This window comes from Anastrepha ludens, chromosome 5 (assembly GCF_028408465.1).
Source record: "Anastrepha ludens isolate Willacy chromosome 5, idAnaLude1.1, whole genome shotgun sequence".
In the NCBI taxonomy this organism is placed as follows: domain Eukaryota; kingdom Metazoa; phylum Arthropoda; class Insecta; order Diptera; family Tephritidae; genus Anastrepha; species Anastrepha ludens.
The window spans coordinates 54893149-54911203 of record NC_071501.1 but is presented as its reverse complement, the minus strand read 5'-3'; the positions used below and the strand labels follow the sequence as shown (position 1 = coordinate 54911203).

Here is an 18055-nt window from a genome sequence, read left to right as displayed (position 1 = left end):
TATTATTAAACTTTTACTTTTACCTTTCTTCCTTATTGGCAGGCAGCTTGTAAATAATGTGTAAACGAAATTCAATGCATGGATCAGATCGGCCAAATGAAAGGAAGTCCGCGTCCACTTTCTTTACTTTCACGAGTTACATTCATATTATTCATTTTACTGGGCTTGGCTTCACACATATGAGAAAAAAGAAAGGGCATTATAAATTTTTCATGCAAAGGACAAAAGTAGACTTTATCAAAACCTCGAAATTACCGACGAGCATTTTGGTTGGAATGAAATCTTGAATTTATTTCTTTTAACTTCCATAATAATTAATTCCTGGTCTCCTTGGCTAAGACAAATTTCATAGGCCGCCAGAGTCTTGTTGAAGATGCGATGGATTTTGGTATATTATATTTTTGCCACATTCAGCATTTACAGCCATTTCAATTGCCGTCTTAGAAATTGAAAGAAGTGTTTTATCTGTTTGTTCGCGTTTAAGGTTTGTTTATATTGGATATGTGCAGCTCCATCACACCGCATTTAATTATTAAGTCCAGGATAGAGTATTTGAGAATTTTTGTATTTGAAAGAATCACTTCATTCACTCTTGTCTATCTAACTACACAAGTAGTATAATTAATTAAGGCCTGGAGTGGAACTTCCGCAGTTACCTCCGTAATATCAGTCCCTGAAGGACAATAAGCCTCTTTGGCAATTTTAATTTATTTATATGCCGGATACAACTTACTTCTACTTTTATCTCGGTTGCGTGTATTACAATATTATATTGATTTACTGAGAGATTATCACCAATCATCTGCGGAAAAGTGTGGTAGCTTTTAATGAAGTGACTCGCAGCACTTCTTTATCTTACCTCCTCTTTTCGGGGAAGAGCATGACAATTCGCTCACAATTACAGCCAGTACTTCTTAGTTTAATATCGTTTCAACTGCAAACCTCAATTATCTTCGGTTTGTATTGGAAACCAGAGTTGCAACTTTTCAAATTTTTATAATTTATGGAACTACAAGCGTCAAAAAATGTTTCCAGTCACACTTCAGCACTATTTGAAGTGGAAGGTTGTGATGTGACCACTTCAGAAAATGCAAGTTTCCAATTGCCAGTGTTCCCAATGCCTCGCCGATTTGCACCACTTGGCTTGAACTCCGAAGCAGAGGTCTGAATTTTTGTTTTGATTGAGGGAAAGACCGGGGCTGATAATATATAAGTAGAGTCATGTACTATTTCCAAAACGCATGCTAACAATGAATAAAACCGACACATACATATTTTTATTTGTCTATTGATTTATTTTAAATATAATACATTTCATGAGGATCTAGTTCGTCAGTAAACTTTACAGCTATATTATTCCATACATGTTATAAAAGATAATTGTAGGTTATGATTGGTATAAATGAGCTAAAAGGAGAAAAAAAAACTTTTTATATAAACGAATTTCAAAAATGAAAAAAAGAAGTTCATAAATCATTTTCATTTCATTTCATTTATTGCCCAAAATCATTTTAACATAGGAGTTTACAAAGTTTTGATAAAATTAGATTATTTAGCATTATCCTAACATACATTTGTATTTATCTAGGAGCTTAAAACTTATTTTTCTTTTGATTATACAATAGGTTATCATTATTATTTGGAATGTCTTTGGCATAATTTTAAAACTTATTTATATTCTCCCAAAAAGGGCTTAAAAAGGAGATAACGTATAATAAACTTCTATAATTTATTTGGCTATAAATTGATCAATGTTATAAACTAAATTTTCATCGTTGAAGTTGTAAGTATTGTATCGCCTATGATAATATATTGCTTTACTATTTTTATGTAACATATTATTATTTTTTAGTATTTTTAAATATATTGGTGATAAATATTTTTCTGTTAGAGGTAATGATATTTCCCTTGCCTTTGACAGATATTTGTTTATCAGTTCATTTTCTATGAATGTCAGTTTATCAACAAATCTTACTGACGATTTCATTAAGAAAAAGTCTATGCGTGATATTTTACATTTTTCATACAAGCTTTTATTAGAAACTCTTTTCCGAAAAGTACCACTTCTGTAAGGTTGGCGATTAAGACCGCTACAAATTCTTAAAACATATCGTTCAAATCGTCTGAGTCTCTCCATTTGGCTCGAAGAAATGTTGAACCATATCGGATGAGCATAAGATATGATTGGTCTAATTATTTGTTTGTAAATATTTATTTTAATACAGTTCGATAGTCCACCCTGCCTTCTTAATAAATTACAATAGCTAAAGAACACTTTTTTTGCTTTTGTCAAAATGAAATCTATATGTCTTACAAAGGTGAATTTGCCATCCAAAATTATGCCCAAGTATTTGATTTGTTCTTTGTATTTTATGTTGAATCCATTTATTTTAATTTGAGGCTCATATTTACGAGCATTTGGATATAAGTTTTTACGTATTCCTTTAACAATAGTTGTTTCGCTTTTATTGAAGTTTAGTTTTAGCTTCCATTTGTGAAAGTATGTATTTAACTCATTTAGGTATGAGTTAACGGTTTCATTAGCTTTGGTTATGCGTTGGTGAGATCCCAATATAATTATATCATCTGCGTATATGAGCACTTTAATATCGCTATTATTAATTTCTGAACTTAATGGTGGGTCAGGGAAATCAGCTAAGAAGATGTTATAGAGAATTGGCCCCAACAAAGAACCTTGTGGCACACCTGAGCTAACGTCTCTTGTCAAAGAATTAAATATACCTTCACTAACATAAAATGATCGCTCTTTTAAATAACTATACAACATTATGCAAAGATTTTTTTCGAAGTTGAACTTCCTGTACATTTTAAATAAGATTCCTTCCACCCAAGCAGTATCGAATGCTTTTTCCAAATCTAGACTGACTAATATCGTCGCCTGTCGTCTATTTAAATTACTACAAATAAAATCAGAGAGTAAAGTTAGTGCGTGGCATGTTGAATGAGATGGCCGGAACCCAAATTGATAGTCTTTTAAGACATGTCGCTCTTCAATATGTTGTTTTATTTTTTCAAGCAAAAAATCTTACAATAATTTACTAATATTTGAAAGAAGAGATATTGGGCGGTAATTAACAAGAGAACTAAGGTCAGTGTTTGGTTTCGGAATGCATTTTATTTTTGCTGTTTTCCATTCCAGTGGGAAATAGCCTATATCAAGTGAGTGATTAAAGATAATTGCTAAGAATCTCCAGAAAGTGTTTGTTGTTTTCTTTAGCAAAAAGTTTGAGATATCGTCTTCCCCACAGCTCTTTTTATTATTTTTTAATCGTAAGATTATTTCAATTTTCTCCGCGTTTATAAAAGTGTATTGAGATTCAACTGTAGTTTGTTCACCATCAGCTGTTATGCTGTTCGTAAAATGTACAATTGGCTCAGCTGTGTTAGCTAATTCTAACCACTACTTTCAACATGAGCTGTAAAATTTGTATCTCCGAGTTGCTGGTTCTGGCGATGTATTTGTTCAAACTTATAGGCTAATGCATTTATTTTATGTAAGTTTTCTGTAAGAACAATGTTGTCACTATTATTGTTACCAGCCGGATTTGGTCTGGTATCTTTAACACTTTTTTTAATCCACATAATCCCTTAATTTTATTGTATGTTTTGTTATTCATGCGTATATTGGAAAAGTAATTTGTCCAGTATTTTTCTTCGTGTATACAAATACGCTCTTCTATAATCTTACTAATATTACGCACTATAGCTGTCAAAGTGTTTTTCCTCTGAGGATTAACACATCTTGACGCAATGCGACGTAATCGTTTCTTTTCGGAAATTAAATGTAGTATATCACTAGGTAGGTTTATAAGCCCACGATTGCGCACTTCTACTTTAGGAACAGCTCCTGAGTTAAGAGCTGTGTCGATGGCTTTATTTAAATTTATAATGCAGTTATCAATTTCATTTCGTGTTACGTTACGATTGATTGGTAAATAGTTTGTACTAAGATTGCTTAACAATATATCATTAAAATGTTTTACATCATAATTGAAAAACTCAGTTAACGGACAACTAAGTACATTATGATCTGATTTTATGATCAATTCTACTCCACTATGATCCGATTCGTATTCATGAGTGTTTAAGCAATTAATATATCCATTTACTTCATTAAATTGTATTCCAACAAACGGTGACACTAAAAATATATCTAAGTATGAAGCTGAATGCCTAGATACCCTAGTGGGATGCTTTGTTGGTATCAAGTTTAATGTGGGACAGTGTTGAAGCCAATTATTTAGTATACGCCCATTATTATTTATAACGGAGTCTCCCCAATTGGTATGGCATTGAGATCTCCTCCAATTACTATTTTATTTGAATTAAGAGAGTCTAGAACTAAATTAAGATCATTTACATGTAATAAATCAGATGGGCGATTATATAATGATACAAACGAGATTTCTTCCCCATTTGTACAGAAAATTTTTAAAGCTATTTTCTCCAAATGATAGGTGTCTGGAACTTTTATAACTTCGTATTTATATTCTTCTCTTATGCAAATAGCAGTAGCCGTACCACCCGTGTTTTGCCTATTATGTACCTGTCTAGCGCTGTCGGTCTGTTTAATAAAGTTATAACCTTTGAAATTAACGTTGTGTCTTGGATTGAGGCGATGTTCGGCTATAAGTACTATATCCGGTTTGAGTTTTTTTAAAAATAGATTAAAGTAGTGCCTTTTGTGCTTTGATATCAAAGAGTTTACGTTTATGAGTATGCATTTGATATTTTTGTTAATCATTATTGATTCTTAATTCTGTTAGTAACCCAAACAGGGCAACTGATTTTTCGTCATCATTACGTAGCTGTTTATATGCTTTTGAAAACCGACACATACATATTTTTATTTGTCTATTGATTTATTTTAAATATAATACATTTCATGAGGATCTAGTTCGTCAGTAAACTTTACAGCTATATTATTCCATACATGTTATAAAAGATAATTGTAGGTTATGATTGGTATAAATGAGCTAAAAGGAGAAAAAAAAACTTTTTATATAAACGAATTTCAAAAATGAAAAAAAGCAGTTCATAAATAACGCGCAATATATATGTATATAACTAATATAGCTGTATAAGTAAAGTTGCTGTATAGGTAGAATTGAGAGTCATATAAATTACTAACTAAAGGGTTGCGATATGTTATAGAAACGCTCGAATTTGTCAGTCATTTTATCAATACGATTCGAGGGAAGAACCACGTTATTTTGGCAATGCAACTCTGCGGTTGCCGTGGCAAATTCAGCATAATTTTTAATAATTTAGTTTGTCGAATCTGAAATTTAATAATATAGTTTTAGCTCAAGTACCCCAGGAATTTTTTTTCCTTTATAAATTATACATTTAGATGGCGTTCTCAAACTATATAAGAAAAACATCATAATGCATATTATATCGCTTCTAGTCGGAGCATGGGGCGGAAACAAATGTTCTGGAATGATTTCTGTCAGCCGCTATGTGTCTGATTTGGCTCCAGATGATGGTTGAAGGACTCTCGTGGGCGATTGTGTGCATCCAAGTTTGACGTGGGCAAACTCTCCGTCGACTTTCTTGCAGATTCCATTGAAAAGCCATTTTGGCAACATTGTCGTCTTCTCTGCGGGGAGTATGTCCAATCCAATTCCATTTTTACTTTTTTATTTCGGAATTAATTGGGCAGCTTTAGTAAGCAGAAGAAAGTCCATATTGGAGATCGTTCTCGGCAAAAAGATACGGTATATAATTCTGAGGCAATTGTTGACAAACGTTTGAAGACGTCGACTTATGGGGTCAGACACAAACCAGGCCCCTGAACCTTATAGGAGGACCGATTTAACGCTGGTATTAAAGATTTTAAGTGTGGTTTTAGTGACGCCATAGTCTGCTAAGCTTGTTTATGAAACGCTGTTTGTGCTTTAAAAATACGAGCTGCTACATCTGTAACTGAGCCACCATCTTTTGTGATTTGACTACCGAAGGGCGGGGATATTCACAGAGGTGCATTAGCTCTCTAATTGCTGGAAGCGATTCCTCTCCTGGGTAGTCCAAGTAACTCACGACCTCCAGCTTCGGCTAGGTGCTTCCTGGATAGCTTCTTGATAACGGTCATGAAGTGAACTAACGTGAGAAAGCAAATGGTTGTAAGGTGAGGGGCCACCTTAAATTCCAACACTTTACCGCTTTCGTGAAGCAGGCAGCGTCCATCAATAAACAAACAAAAGGAAGGGGAATTACTTGTTTGTGAAGAAGAAGAGTAGGCGAAAGCAATGGAAACAACCAAACACAGGAAATTATACGCACGCACACACTTTCTTGCCGCGGCGTCTTCCGCATAAAAACGCAAACAAACTGCATTTGAAGGCTTTTTTGAAGATTTGGAGGTCTAAAATATTATATTGTATAGCGCAACAAAATCCAATTATTCATAAGCGCAAGCTTATACATATTTCAAAGTACATTCATTAATTTCCGGATGCCTGGAAAATAGTCAAGATTACTCTAATTTCCAAAAACCCCTTGCGTGCTTTTCCGTCAGATTTCCGTCATGCATATAGTCGAATATCGTGCAAAAATAAGCTTTTATGGAGATCCAGGCTAAATACAGAAGGAGTCACAGCTGTGGTATAGCTACGCTTAAAGTAACCGACGATATTCAACCTGCTTTCGATAAGGGTGATTTAACTATTTTAACCCGAATAGTTGCTTCCAAGAATTTTGATCGCATTATATTCGTACTTAAACTGAACAAGTGTTTTTGAATTTGCTGTATTTGCTCGAAAACTACCTTAGTAATTGTTGGGAAAGGTGGTGGTTAAAAAGGCTGTCCTGAGCTAAGAAAACTCCAATTTTGTTCAGGATTTTCATTAATGATATCGTTTGTATGTCCAAATTTATCTTTCTCACCGAATTGGTGTCACTGAGAACTTAAAAGCTAAAGTGAATGAAGATATCCACTCTAATTCTATTTAGGCCAAGTCGAATAATATGACTTAAAGTCATATGTATTCACACCGTTTGAATACTGTGGAATTTGTTCCAACACTAACTCTGGAGGGCACATCGATCAATTCTGCACCAGTTGAAATTAGTCTCGGTTACAAAATTAATTAATATTTCGGATGTTCGGATTATGTAAACCAAGGTTTAAATAAAACTTATTTTGTTCTAAGAAAGCTATGGTACAAAGCGGTCTTTGCTCCTCAGGCCAGTAACAACTTTTATAGCGACACTAAATTGATATTGTGGCTGATTTTTGGTCAGCTGGATAGTGCGTCAGATACGTATTTTCTAAGCATAAGTATACTATAAGCAGAACGAAGACCACTCGGAATTCTGTGAAAGTTTAGCTGGTGTGCCCCAGGGCAGCATAATAAACTTATACTTGCTCTATACCAACGATTTGTCAGTTACTGAGGAAGCTATCGCCGGAACTTTTGCAGATGACACCGTTGTTCCGCAATTGACTGTAACCCCCAAAAGGGTTGGCTAAAACTACTAAAAGCAAGCTCTCACTCTGCACAGCCTTATTAAAACCGATACGGACCTGAGGCACTGCAACCAATTCTTCCATCGAAATACCCCAAAGATTCCAATCGAAAGCACTTAGAATGATTAGAAACACACCATATTATATCACAAATGTCCAAATCCATAGTGATCTCAAATTTCCTACAATTGCTCAAGAAATAAAAAAGCTAGCTACATCGCACAATATAAGACTCTAAAAGCACTCAAACTCTTTCATATCAGAGATAACTCGCAATCCCATCTCCTTTAACATACTGAAGATGAAGTCAACATCGGATTTATTAAGCTGTTTGCAAAACTGGGTGTTTTCCATGCATATCTAGTATACTATGAAAGTTAATAAACAGATTTCAATAAATAAATGGATTTAAAAAAAAACAGGTATTTTGCGACCATGCAAGTGATCTGTATCTAGAATGATAGCTCTCCACTATCGATAGCGGATATCACAAAATAAACAAAGCTTGGATACAATAGATGCTTAAAAACCGTTCTTACTGATCCGACCCATTGAACCAATTACAACTAATATACTTCGGACAGGCTTATAAGTAAAGAAATAATCAGAAATTTGTGAAATTTGGTCGCAGCTGAGATCATAATATACACTCTGCTTTCGTATATTATGTATTTTTTATTTTGTCATTTCCTCGTCATTCTTTTACTTTGTTTTCTTCATTCACATATCATTAATAACCATCATTCAATTATTATTATTTTTGAATCATTATTCATAACACATGTGACCATCAATTAACCGACCTGTTTTTGAATTTTTCCCAAATGGGGCTGTCAAGGGGATGGTAAACATATGCAATTTATATGTGAATTATATTTGAGCAAAAAAAGTTTTCAAAACTCATTTTCAAATAGAATACTGTTTAACAAAAATGTACGACATACTCCAACTAATATTTCATTTATTTTCAGAAATTGTTCGGGTCGGCTAGAAATACAAACTTGTAAAGGGCACTGTGGTTATCCAGTAACTCATTTTTGGCGTCGGGCCAATAATGTCATCTTCTTTCAAGCGAAAGGAACTCATGACCATCCAAGGCCTGAAGTAAAGGGTTCAACTGAAACTCGACGTCTCTTTGGTAACAGTCGGAGAGTACGCAACGATTCAATTGCCCTTTCACGTGGAAAAACCATCCGTAATTTAGAAAACAAACATCAAAGTAATGCAAGTTGCCTAATAAATGCTCCTCATGATCTAAACTTAATGGAAAAACACAGTATTGTTAATCATTGTGGTATTTATGAAAGCTGTCACAAAGTGGTTCCTTTGGCGCACAAGCAGGAAACTTCGGAACATCTAAAAATTTTGCCAGCAACTTCATCTTTCATGCCTTCAAATTTGTATGTTAATGCCAACACGTTTACGAGTAATTCGAATTTAAGTCAAATGAGCTCATCTAACTTTCATAGGCATGAGAATGCGTTTACAATACTTGAAAATCGTCAAACTCCATCAGCTGTCACGTCTTCGGTATCGCTTTATTATTCCCCGGCCATGCAACGACATCAGTTACAACATCTAAACAACGTAACTAAGACAGTGGACTTAAATTCAGCAAATGACGCTCAGTTTTGTACACCAGTATATCACGATACTTATCGCGTTAATGAAAGTTATGACGACACATCGAGCGTAACGTCTAGTTCAGGGTATAATTCAGATGATTATTTTCCTTCCTCTGTGCCATGCTCTTCGTCTTCCAGCTCCCTTACCATCGTTAACAACCAGAGGCAGGAATTTGCCAGGTCGGTTGCATACTTTGCTGCACAAACTTCTGAAATATTTAACACGATGTTTGAACCGTTTGAACCAGTTGCAATGCCACAAATTCCACTGCCTCACATTTCCAGAGATCTACCAGCGGTTGATGATTATCAAATCACAAGTTCTTTCGAAAAGAACGCAGAAAATCATCAGATTCAATACCAGTGCTCAACCTCCGAAACCAACACAAATACCGATTTTTACTATTGTAATTCAGGTGTCGACAATGCTGCTTGGAACATTTGTATTTAAATTATTTAACATTTTCTTATGTTGTTTTGAAATATTTTCATTTATACACATAATATCTACATATAAATGTTTAATCCTCCCTTTATTTCATGTTTATTGGAATTTTAATGAAATAAATATAAATATACCAAATGTTTATTTAAAAAATAATCTTCATAAATGCGTAATTAATGGGGTTTTCAGTTCTATTCAATTAAAAGAGTAATATTATTGTTATATTCATTATTATTATTACGTGCACGGGTAACTTACATATGTCTCGCACGCACATGGATATCAAGGGGTAATTTTCGGTAGTGTTTTTTGTGGGTTACATTGTGTTAGTTGATGTTTAGTTCCCAGTAACCAAAGGTAATAGCTAGGACATGAGTCATTGAATTATATATGCAAATGTTTGCTCGAGTTATCGTGCGCAGGGGCAGCCGAACTGTCTATATCCGTCTTGATTCCAATTGCTGTTACGAACAACCGCCATGTGAACAAAATTATGATAGCATGGGAACGACTGTGCGTGTATAAATTTAATATATAAATTACATAATTAAAATAAGAAGTAAATATTCGTACTACATAAACACCCATCTGCAGATGGATACAGTTCCTTCTACTTACAAGGATAGCTGAAACCGCAATGCCGGACAGTAGTATCCAACTTGAAATGGGTAAAGGGTGCCCGTAGGGGGCGGTGCTATCATCTCTCATGTAGAATTTAATAGAATCGCTTACTTACTGCACCTGTCGACTAACAACATAATCATAGCAAGGGGAAGGTTCAAGAATACCCTTTGCGATGGAATGCAAATACCTGTAAACCTGAAATAAAGATGGTGTGCTGGTGTGCTGACTTTAAACCCGCCCAAAACAGCCATTATTACAGTCATCCTTTCAGGTAAAGTCCTCATTAGTCCTTTAATGCATCGATAAATTAAAATCACCCACACATAAACGCATCAGGCGTACAAGGGGTCTAGGACACAGGAGTATACTGGGAACTAAGTAGCGGACGCATTGGAAAGAGAGGCTGCCACCACGAAATTAATAAGGTTTTACCTTGCTTGCTCAAACAACATTCTATCAATGAGCAGTTTAGAAGCGAGGAGCCACGGTTACATGACGTATGTAAGCTCTTACCAAACTATGAGGGTACGCCTGGCATTCTCACAGGTCAATGCAGATTGCATAGCTATCTGCAAGGGCTCGGGATATGGTCCACCAACTCCTGCCGTTTCTGCGACTAGTCTACGGAAACTCCAATACGCATTATTTTTGAATGTGTTGCCATAGCGAAAAGAATGAGTAGGCATCTCGGCCGGATACTTTACTTACGATTTTTACTTGAATTTCTTTGGAGTAGATGCTTTGATCACTGAATAATGATTTCCTGTAACAGATCTTGATTACCCTATTAGGCCATTTTACTTTTAAGTAACGAATATATCCATATAAAAATTGGATTCTTATAAATATTTCGGCTTCAACGCCACCTGCAAATTTCATCGTAATCGGATGAACGGTTCAGGAGTGTGTACATAATAATCAGAGAACTATTAATTTGCATATGGCATAAAGATATCACTGTAAAATTTTAACAACTGTAGACCTACGTGGCATCAAATTTGCATTGAATTTCTATAATATTAAATCAATTAAAACTAAAAGTGAAATTTCGGATTTTGGCATTAGACTTTAGGAAATTTATTCTGCGGTTGAAATTCGATTATAACAACACAAAATTTTGAGTTTCAAATAATATTTAAAACATTCGCAGATTAGAAGCAGGAGCCATCTTTTATCAATATGAAGCATGAAAAATTACGAAGACATCGTGTGAAACAAAGTGTTAACCTTGTAGAATTGATAAGGAACAGGCCAAGAAATCAACCATACGGTTTTCACCGTTCTAGTTGTAGCACCAGACGAAATTTAAGAAGCAGAGATAATGTCATAGTTGATAGAAGATTCCGCAGTTCAAGTCTTAGTCACAATCAAAATCAATCTTTTCTGCCAATTCACAATCAACAAGAAGTAAAAGTTTTCGGAAGGGACTCTTATTCTTCAACCTCAACTGTGTGTAATTCTCGAAAGAACAGTATTGGTAGTATATGTGAAGAATGCCATCAAAGAATTAACTCTCCCCCTAACCAAGAACATACAGTACCAGAACCAGAAGCGCAAGCAACTACACTGCCATGTGGATTTGTGAATGGTCTTTGCAGAGCTTCAACTAAAGACTTAAATGAAACAAAATTTTGTCAGGAAAAAAATGAAGATGCAAAACCAAGTTGTATTAACGGAACACAATTTAAATGTGAAAAACAATGTAGTGATGTCTGTAGGAAAGAATTTTTGGTGCAGCCAAACAAAATTCAATCTTCAGGAAACGATAATAATTCGCCGAAGTTATGCCAACATTCATCCGCAGCTTTTAATTTTTTTGATTCCAATGGAAGCGACGAGGTCTGTTCCATAAACGAGGAATCGGCTACTGGAAATACTCCTAATAACAGTCGCTCAACTTTGCAAAACCAAGCTAATACTTTGTTCATCGAACATGCTTCTAGTAGACAAATATTAACGGATGAAGAAGCAGGCGGCGACGGACATCACAACAATTCTGTCATCGAAATCGAAATAACGTTGCATTCCAGTAATGATAATAATTCTGAAGAGGAGGTCGAAGGGGATGAAGATGAACATATGGAGTTCAGTGAATAGGGAACCGCTTGAGCGTATTTCATACCTCCATAAAGAGATAATAAGGAGCAGCGTTTATAAAAGTTTTCTAAACTTAACGATCATAAACATAAAAACATGCATGGTACATGGTACGGTACATACTAGTACAAAGTTCGAAGCATAGTGGTTCTATAAGTTTCGATAAATACACATTTTAAGCCTAAAAGATCAACTTGTCTGGCCTTCATTGGTTTTAAACTTTGCATTTAAAATGGGTGGATTTCACAGAGGAACAGTCATTTTAGGGCATAAACCAAACCAATTGGAAACTGAAGTAGTAATTGATTTCAAAGTTTGTAGCCACATATCTCCTATTTTGTTTATTTCAACAGAAAAAGACGTTTTCTAAAATCCAATTGATGATTCCAAAATCAAATTGAGGCTTCTTAAAATCCACTGGACCATTCTTAAATTCAAGGTACTCTTACTAACATCCAATTGACCCTTTATAAAACCCGTCAGAATTTCCAATTTGGTTTCTATATTTGTGGGCCTGATTTTCAACCAAATTGCTTGGGTTTGAAAGATGCCAGCATTGGAAACAAACCTGTGTACAATGATGTATTATTATTTACGGTGTGATGTGCAATCAGCATTGCGTTATATGCTAATGAATGACTAAGCATGTGTGCCGTAACCGAATGGTTTGGAGCATGACTACAATTCGGTAGTGGCCAGGTTCGAAACCCGGGCCATGAAACACCAATTGACAAAGAAGTGTTTTCTAATAGCGGTCGCCTCTCGACATGCAACGACAAACCTCCTGAGTGTTTCTACATAAAAAACCAGCTGCCGTTCGAAGGCGGCACAAAACTTTAGATCCATAAATTTGTAAAAAAAATCATCAAGACGCCCACTACACCCAAGAATGAATGTATGCGCGAGCTATGAGCTTGATCGGAGCATGATTATGAAAGTGAATTCATTGTTGATTATACCTTTCACATTTAAATAACGCCAGGCTTGCGTTTTTTTTAACGGTATTTACACCTGTTCGAGAAGGCGAAAGCTATTATCAATATGGTTAAAATAAAAGGCTTGCTCAAACGGAAATTTGCATGCACTAAATTTACAAAGTACTTTACGTGTTTAAACAAAATGCAATTTTTTATAAAGATTAACAGTTAAATAGGTTGTAATTTATATATTTAAATTCAACGCTGTGAAAGTTTTTATTTTTTACTACACCTACATAGTCGTATATGCATGTTTAAGTATACGAGTATATGCAGGTATGAATGTATTTATGTTTACACGTAAATGCAATTGCATGATCGTTAGAAAAATCCGGGATTAGCTTTCAGGGGGTACCATTGTGTATTAATTCGACAGTTTTAAATCACTTCTTCGAAGATTTTGGGACATTTGCACTTTCCGACGACAAATATCGAAACTGGATACAGTTAACACGAGAAAAAAACGACTGGCGTGCTTTGTTAAGGGGTTACATGGGTTTCGTCTGGTAAAAAAGGCATATTTTCTATATTTTTTTTTCTATGTAAAAAATTATTTATTTAATTTAAACTTTTTTCTGTCTTATAGATACATATTTAAAGAATAATTTCTGAAATTTCCAAAAAACTCCTCCATTGTGACGTCATTTCCGGTGACCTCTCGAAAAAAAGGTGCGTCCGCGTTGTCAGCATAACTCCTGACAGGATCATCAAAAACAAAAATAAGTGTTTTAGTTAAGACCATAAACCCGTGCTTGAACGAAGGAAAAAAAAGGAAAAATTGGAATTTTGGCAGACGTTTTTCCGAAAAAATGAAAATTTCGGTCAAATTTGCTTGACATTTGTTTTTTTTTTTAATAGTTGTAATTGAACAAAAAAATCCTTCGTCCAAGCACGAGTAAATTGTATCACGAACATCTGAGTAAAATTTCATCAAGATCGGTTGAGTAGTTTTCCAGAACATTTGACAACCGGCTTTGAAAACACGGTTCCGAGAAAACGCGTTTAAGTTTTGAGTAACAATAAAAGTGACTTGGAGCGCACACCTTCCAAAGACTGTATCTCCGAAACTATTATTCGGATCGACTTGAAAATTTAGGATAATATTCTTGAGATATTGTAGCAATTAATAAGCCAAAAAACGAAATCGATTTTTTGAGCCCTCGAAACTCATGTAACTCCTTTAACTCGTCCTAAATCGCGTAAGTGGTTATCGCGGATTTCTAATGGAATTAGGAATGCTTATTATTAATATTTCCAGAAATGGTATTTTTTATTGATATATATAAGATATTGTGCACTTTGTATAATTATCATTGTGATTCCCCCGCAGTTACTGCACTTTTCATAATTTAGGTATATCTTTGGTTTCACACATTCTCTTCTACAGAGATTTTACGATGTAGAATATATCGGAATCGTATCAGGTTACGAAAGTCTAGTTCCCTCTACTTAGAGCAACGTCTGAGAGATATAATCGTTATTTTTGATCATAAAACAATACATACTTTAAAGCCTTCTTCTCTAAAAATGTGATCTAATATGTGATATTTCACGAAAAATCAAAAATTGAACTAATTGAATCAATTGAATTGCTTTACCTTACATTCTTCATTATACAAACATTTGCTCGTCACTTATCCCGAGTTTTTACCCCACATGATATTGGATCCTCGCTAAGTACTGCTCAAAAGTTAAAAACACCCTGAAGCGTATCCACCAGATGACCCACCCATACAATAATTTTCAAATACCGAAGTGAAAGAAGCAATAAAAAAGCTTACAACCTCGAAAGCTTCCGGGTATGATCTCATCACTGGAGAAGTACCAACTCCCAGCAGAAGAAATAAATTTCCTTACGCATATCTACAATACCCCAATATTAACTGGTTTTGTTCCTCCCCAATGGAAAGTTGCACTAATAAAAATTATCCTTAAACACGGAAAGAGCGCCAAAAAACTGACCGACTATCAGTTTGTTCTATTTCTCAAAAGAATGATGCCCCCAATTGAAGACCGAAAATAAATCTCAAATCACCAATTCGGCTTCAGAAAAACACATGCCACCATCGTAAGTAATATACACAAAGCATTTGAACAGAAGAAGTATTGCACAGCTGATTTTCTCGACATATCTCAAGCCTTCGATCGTGTCTGGCATGATGGCTTACTCTGTAAAATAAAGGCTGCTCTACCCACAAATTATTATATCTTTATCAAATCTCCGAAAGTTTAGCTGGTGTACCCCAAGGTAGTATTATGGGTCCCATCTTCTACTTGCTTTACACTCACAATCTACCAGTTACTGAATAAACTATCGTCGGAACTTTTACAGATGACACCGCCTTACTCGCAATTGACCCCCTCCCTGATGTGGCTTCTCTTAAACTCCAAAAAGGACTTGATGAAATAACTCAAAGACTGGAAAATAAAATCAAATGAGACAAAATCTGTTCAAGTTACTTTTACCCCCAAGCGAAATACTGCCCACCCGTAAAACTCAATAACACAATCATGCCTCAAAGTAACGTTACAAAATATCTCGGAATGCATCTTGACTCCAAGCTCACATGGCAAACCCATATTTTTACTAAACGCAAGGCACTAGGAATCAAACTTCGACGTTTTTATTAGCTGAAGAAATCAAAAAGCAGGCCTCATCACACAATATAAGACTTCAATCGCACCCAAACCCACTAATTACAGAAATTACCATCAACCCCATTTCCTTTAACAGATTGATGATGAAATCAACAATACTTATAGATCTCATGTGCTCAAAAGCAAAAATGTCCATGCGTGTCTCGTAGAGTATCTTAGTTTTAACTATAAATATTGTTAGATGCTATTTAATAGCAAATTGCAATAAATAAATGGATAATAAAAAAAAATACTGTACTATATGTTTGCTTTAATGAGCTATGAAAACAAAGTTTGCCTCTGTCTCCCATTCCTACTCTCAGTCTAACTACACGCTTTTGATGATAGCAGTTTTGGACAAATACCATTATGAACCTGAACGATAGGGTGAAGACGAAGTGGCTAAAATTAATATTGTCACAATTCGTGCTTCGCGACATGTTCGTGGGCGTCCTTCTCAACGAAATGAAGAGCGAGACCAGTTCCGCCTTGAGCCACAAGTACTTTACGATTTACAGCTCAGTCGCTTGACTCATTAAGTCGCAGTGGCAATCATTATCGTTACTATCGGCCGATAGTGGAGAAATGAAAAATTTTTAGAATTTGTTGTCAGTCATTTCAGGTGCGTAAAAGCCAAGTGAACGAGGTGTCCAGTTTAGCACACACAACTGAAGTAGATCCGCGTGCTGAGGTGGCTGCGCTTAAACTACGATCGGCGTTATTAACCGAACCACACATAACGACAAACGAACAGGCGCAAAAACGCCGTCTAAATGGTTCGTATGATGCTCAAGGCAGATGGTCCTTGGATGGCAAGTAGGGACTACCGCGCGCTCAACGTAGTGGAAGATCCGGATCAGTATCCACTGCCGTTCATACACGATTTTTCCTACGTTCTAGCAGGTAGAACCGTTTCTTTAAAATCGATTTGAGGAAGACCTTCCTTCCAGAGGACGTACACAAGACAACTTTTAAGATCCCGTTCAGCTTGTATGAATTTACATATCTATATATATATAAATTAAGCCGAAAAAAAGTGTGCATTTATCCGGGGTAATCTCAGCAACGCGTGTAAGGAAAACAATGAAAGTTTCACACATTGTTGGTGCTGCTTTGGCAAAGGTTTCTGTGAAGTTTGGTTGAAATCCGATAACGCGTGTGTGTGCGGTGCGTCGGTTAAGTGAGTGTGTTTTTGCTATTTGCCGCACGTATTTTTTGTACCGCACATAACATTCATTAGAATTGAATACATTTTGGTCGTGTGTGTCTGGGCCGATTATTATGAAATTTGGTATATATATATATTTTTCCACGGTGCAGGTTAGTATAATATGCTTATTGATTCCACTGGCCACCAGGTGGCGCTGCCGAAGGCCAAAACGAGAACCCAGGTAACCCTAGGATGTGTTTTTACATTGTGGGTATCAAATCAAAGTTACTGATGAGTGCTTTAATACAGAGTATTTTTTAGATCTCTGAGTGATCAGGTCTCGAGATATAGCCGAAAAGGTGGACCAAGGTACCCTTGGATGTGTTTGTACAATATGGGTATCAGATGGAAGCTGTTGATGAAAGCTTTTAAGTGAAGTAATTTTTACTGCCCGTTTCCGGGATAAAGAAAGGAGATGGAGCTGGAGATGGAAGAGGAAAAGGAATAGCTACAGGAAGAGGAAGAGGAAGACCACTTATTATTAAAATTTAAAAAAAAATTCGAAAAAAATTTTAAAATGTTACATATACGCTTATTATATAAACGTTAATCTGAAGTCAGTTATAGTGAAAAATTTATTGTATCATTGCCAGCGTGATTGGTGATCGTTTCCTTAATTTTTTGCAGAAAGGTTATGCTAATATGAGATATTACCTATATCATTCATATAGGTATTTACGTATTACCTGTGTACTCACAAGTATACGGTTGAAGCAAATATATGTCAGTTTTTTCCTTCGCCTGGAAAAGTTTATATAAATTTAAGAAGAGTAAATAGAACTTATTTTATATCAGACTTCACGCAAAAAAGCGGAGGGGAATAGAACAGTTCTCTTCTCCTTCTCCGCTTTTTCGTACACGACGAAGTGCATGTATCATACGATTGATGTTGTTGTTTATGTGTAAAGGGGAGCGCATCTATGCAAATGCAGAACGGAGCAACGACGC

The 18055-nt window shown here is 35.4% G+C and overlaps 2 protein-coding genes across 2 annotated transcripts in view; both read left to right on the top strand.

Moving 5' to 3' along the window:
- Nucleotides 1–9642, top strand: part of LOC128864580 (transcription factor glial cells missing) — a 30794-nt gene extending 21152 nt beyond the window's left edge. Inside the window, exon 2 of the mRNA XM_054104323.1 lies at nt 8464–9642. Within this exon, the coding sequence (XP_053960298.1) occupies nt 8464–9568 (1105 nt within the window). The 3' untranslated portion in view covers nt 9569–9642. The remainder of the gene's footprint in view (nt 1–8463) is intronic.
- A 1577-nt stretch (nt 9643–11219) lies between these two features.
- LOC128863705 (uncharacterized) lies at nt 11220–13327 on the top strand. The gene has a single exon (XM_054102989.1). It carries the CDS (start codon nt 11366–11368, stop codon nt 12281–12283), a length of 918 nt encoding a protein of 305 aa, XP_053958964.1. The 5' UTR covers nt 11220–11365; the 3' UTR covers nt 12284–13327.
- The last annotated feature ends 4728 nt before the right edge of the window (nt 13328–18055 follow it).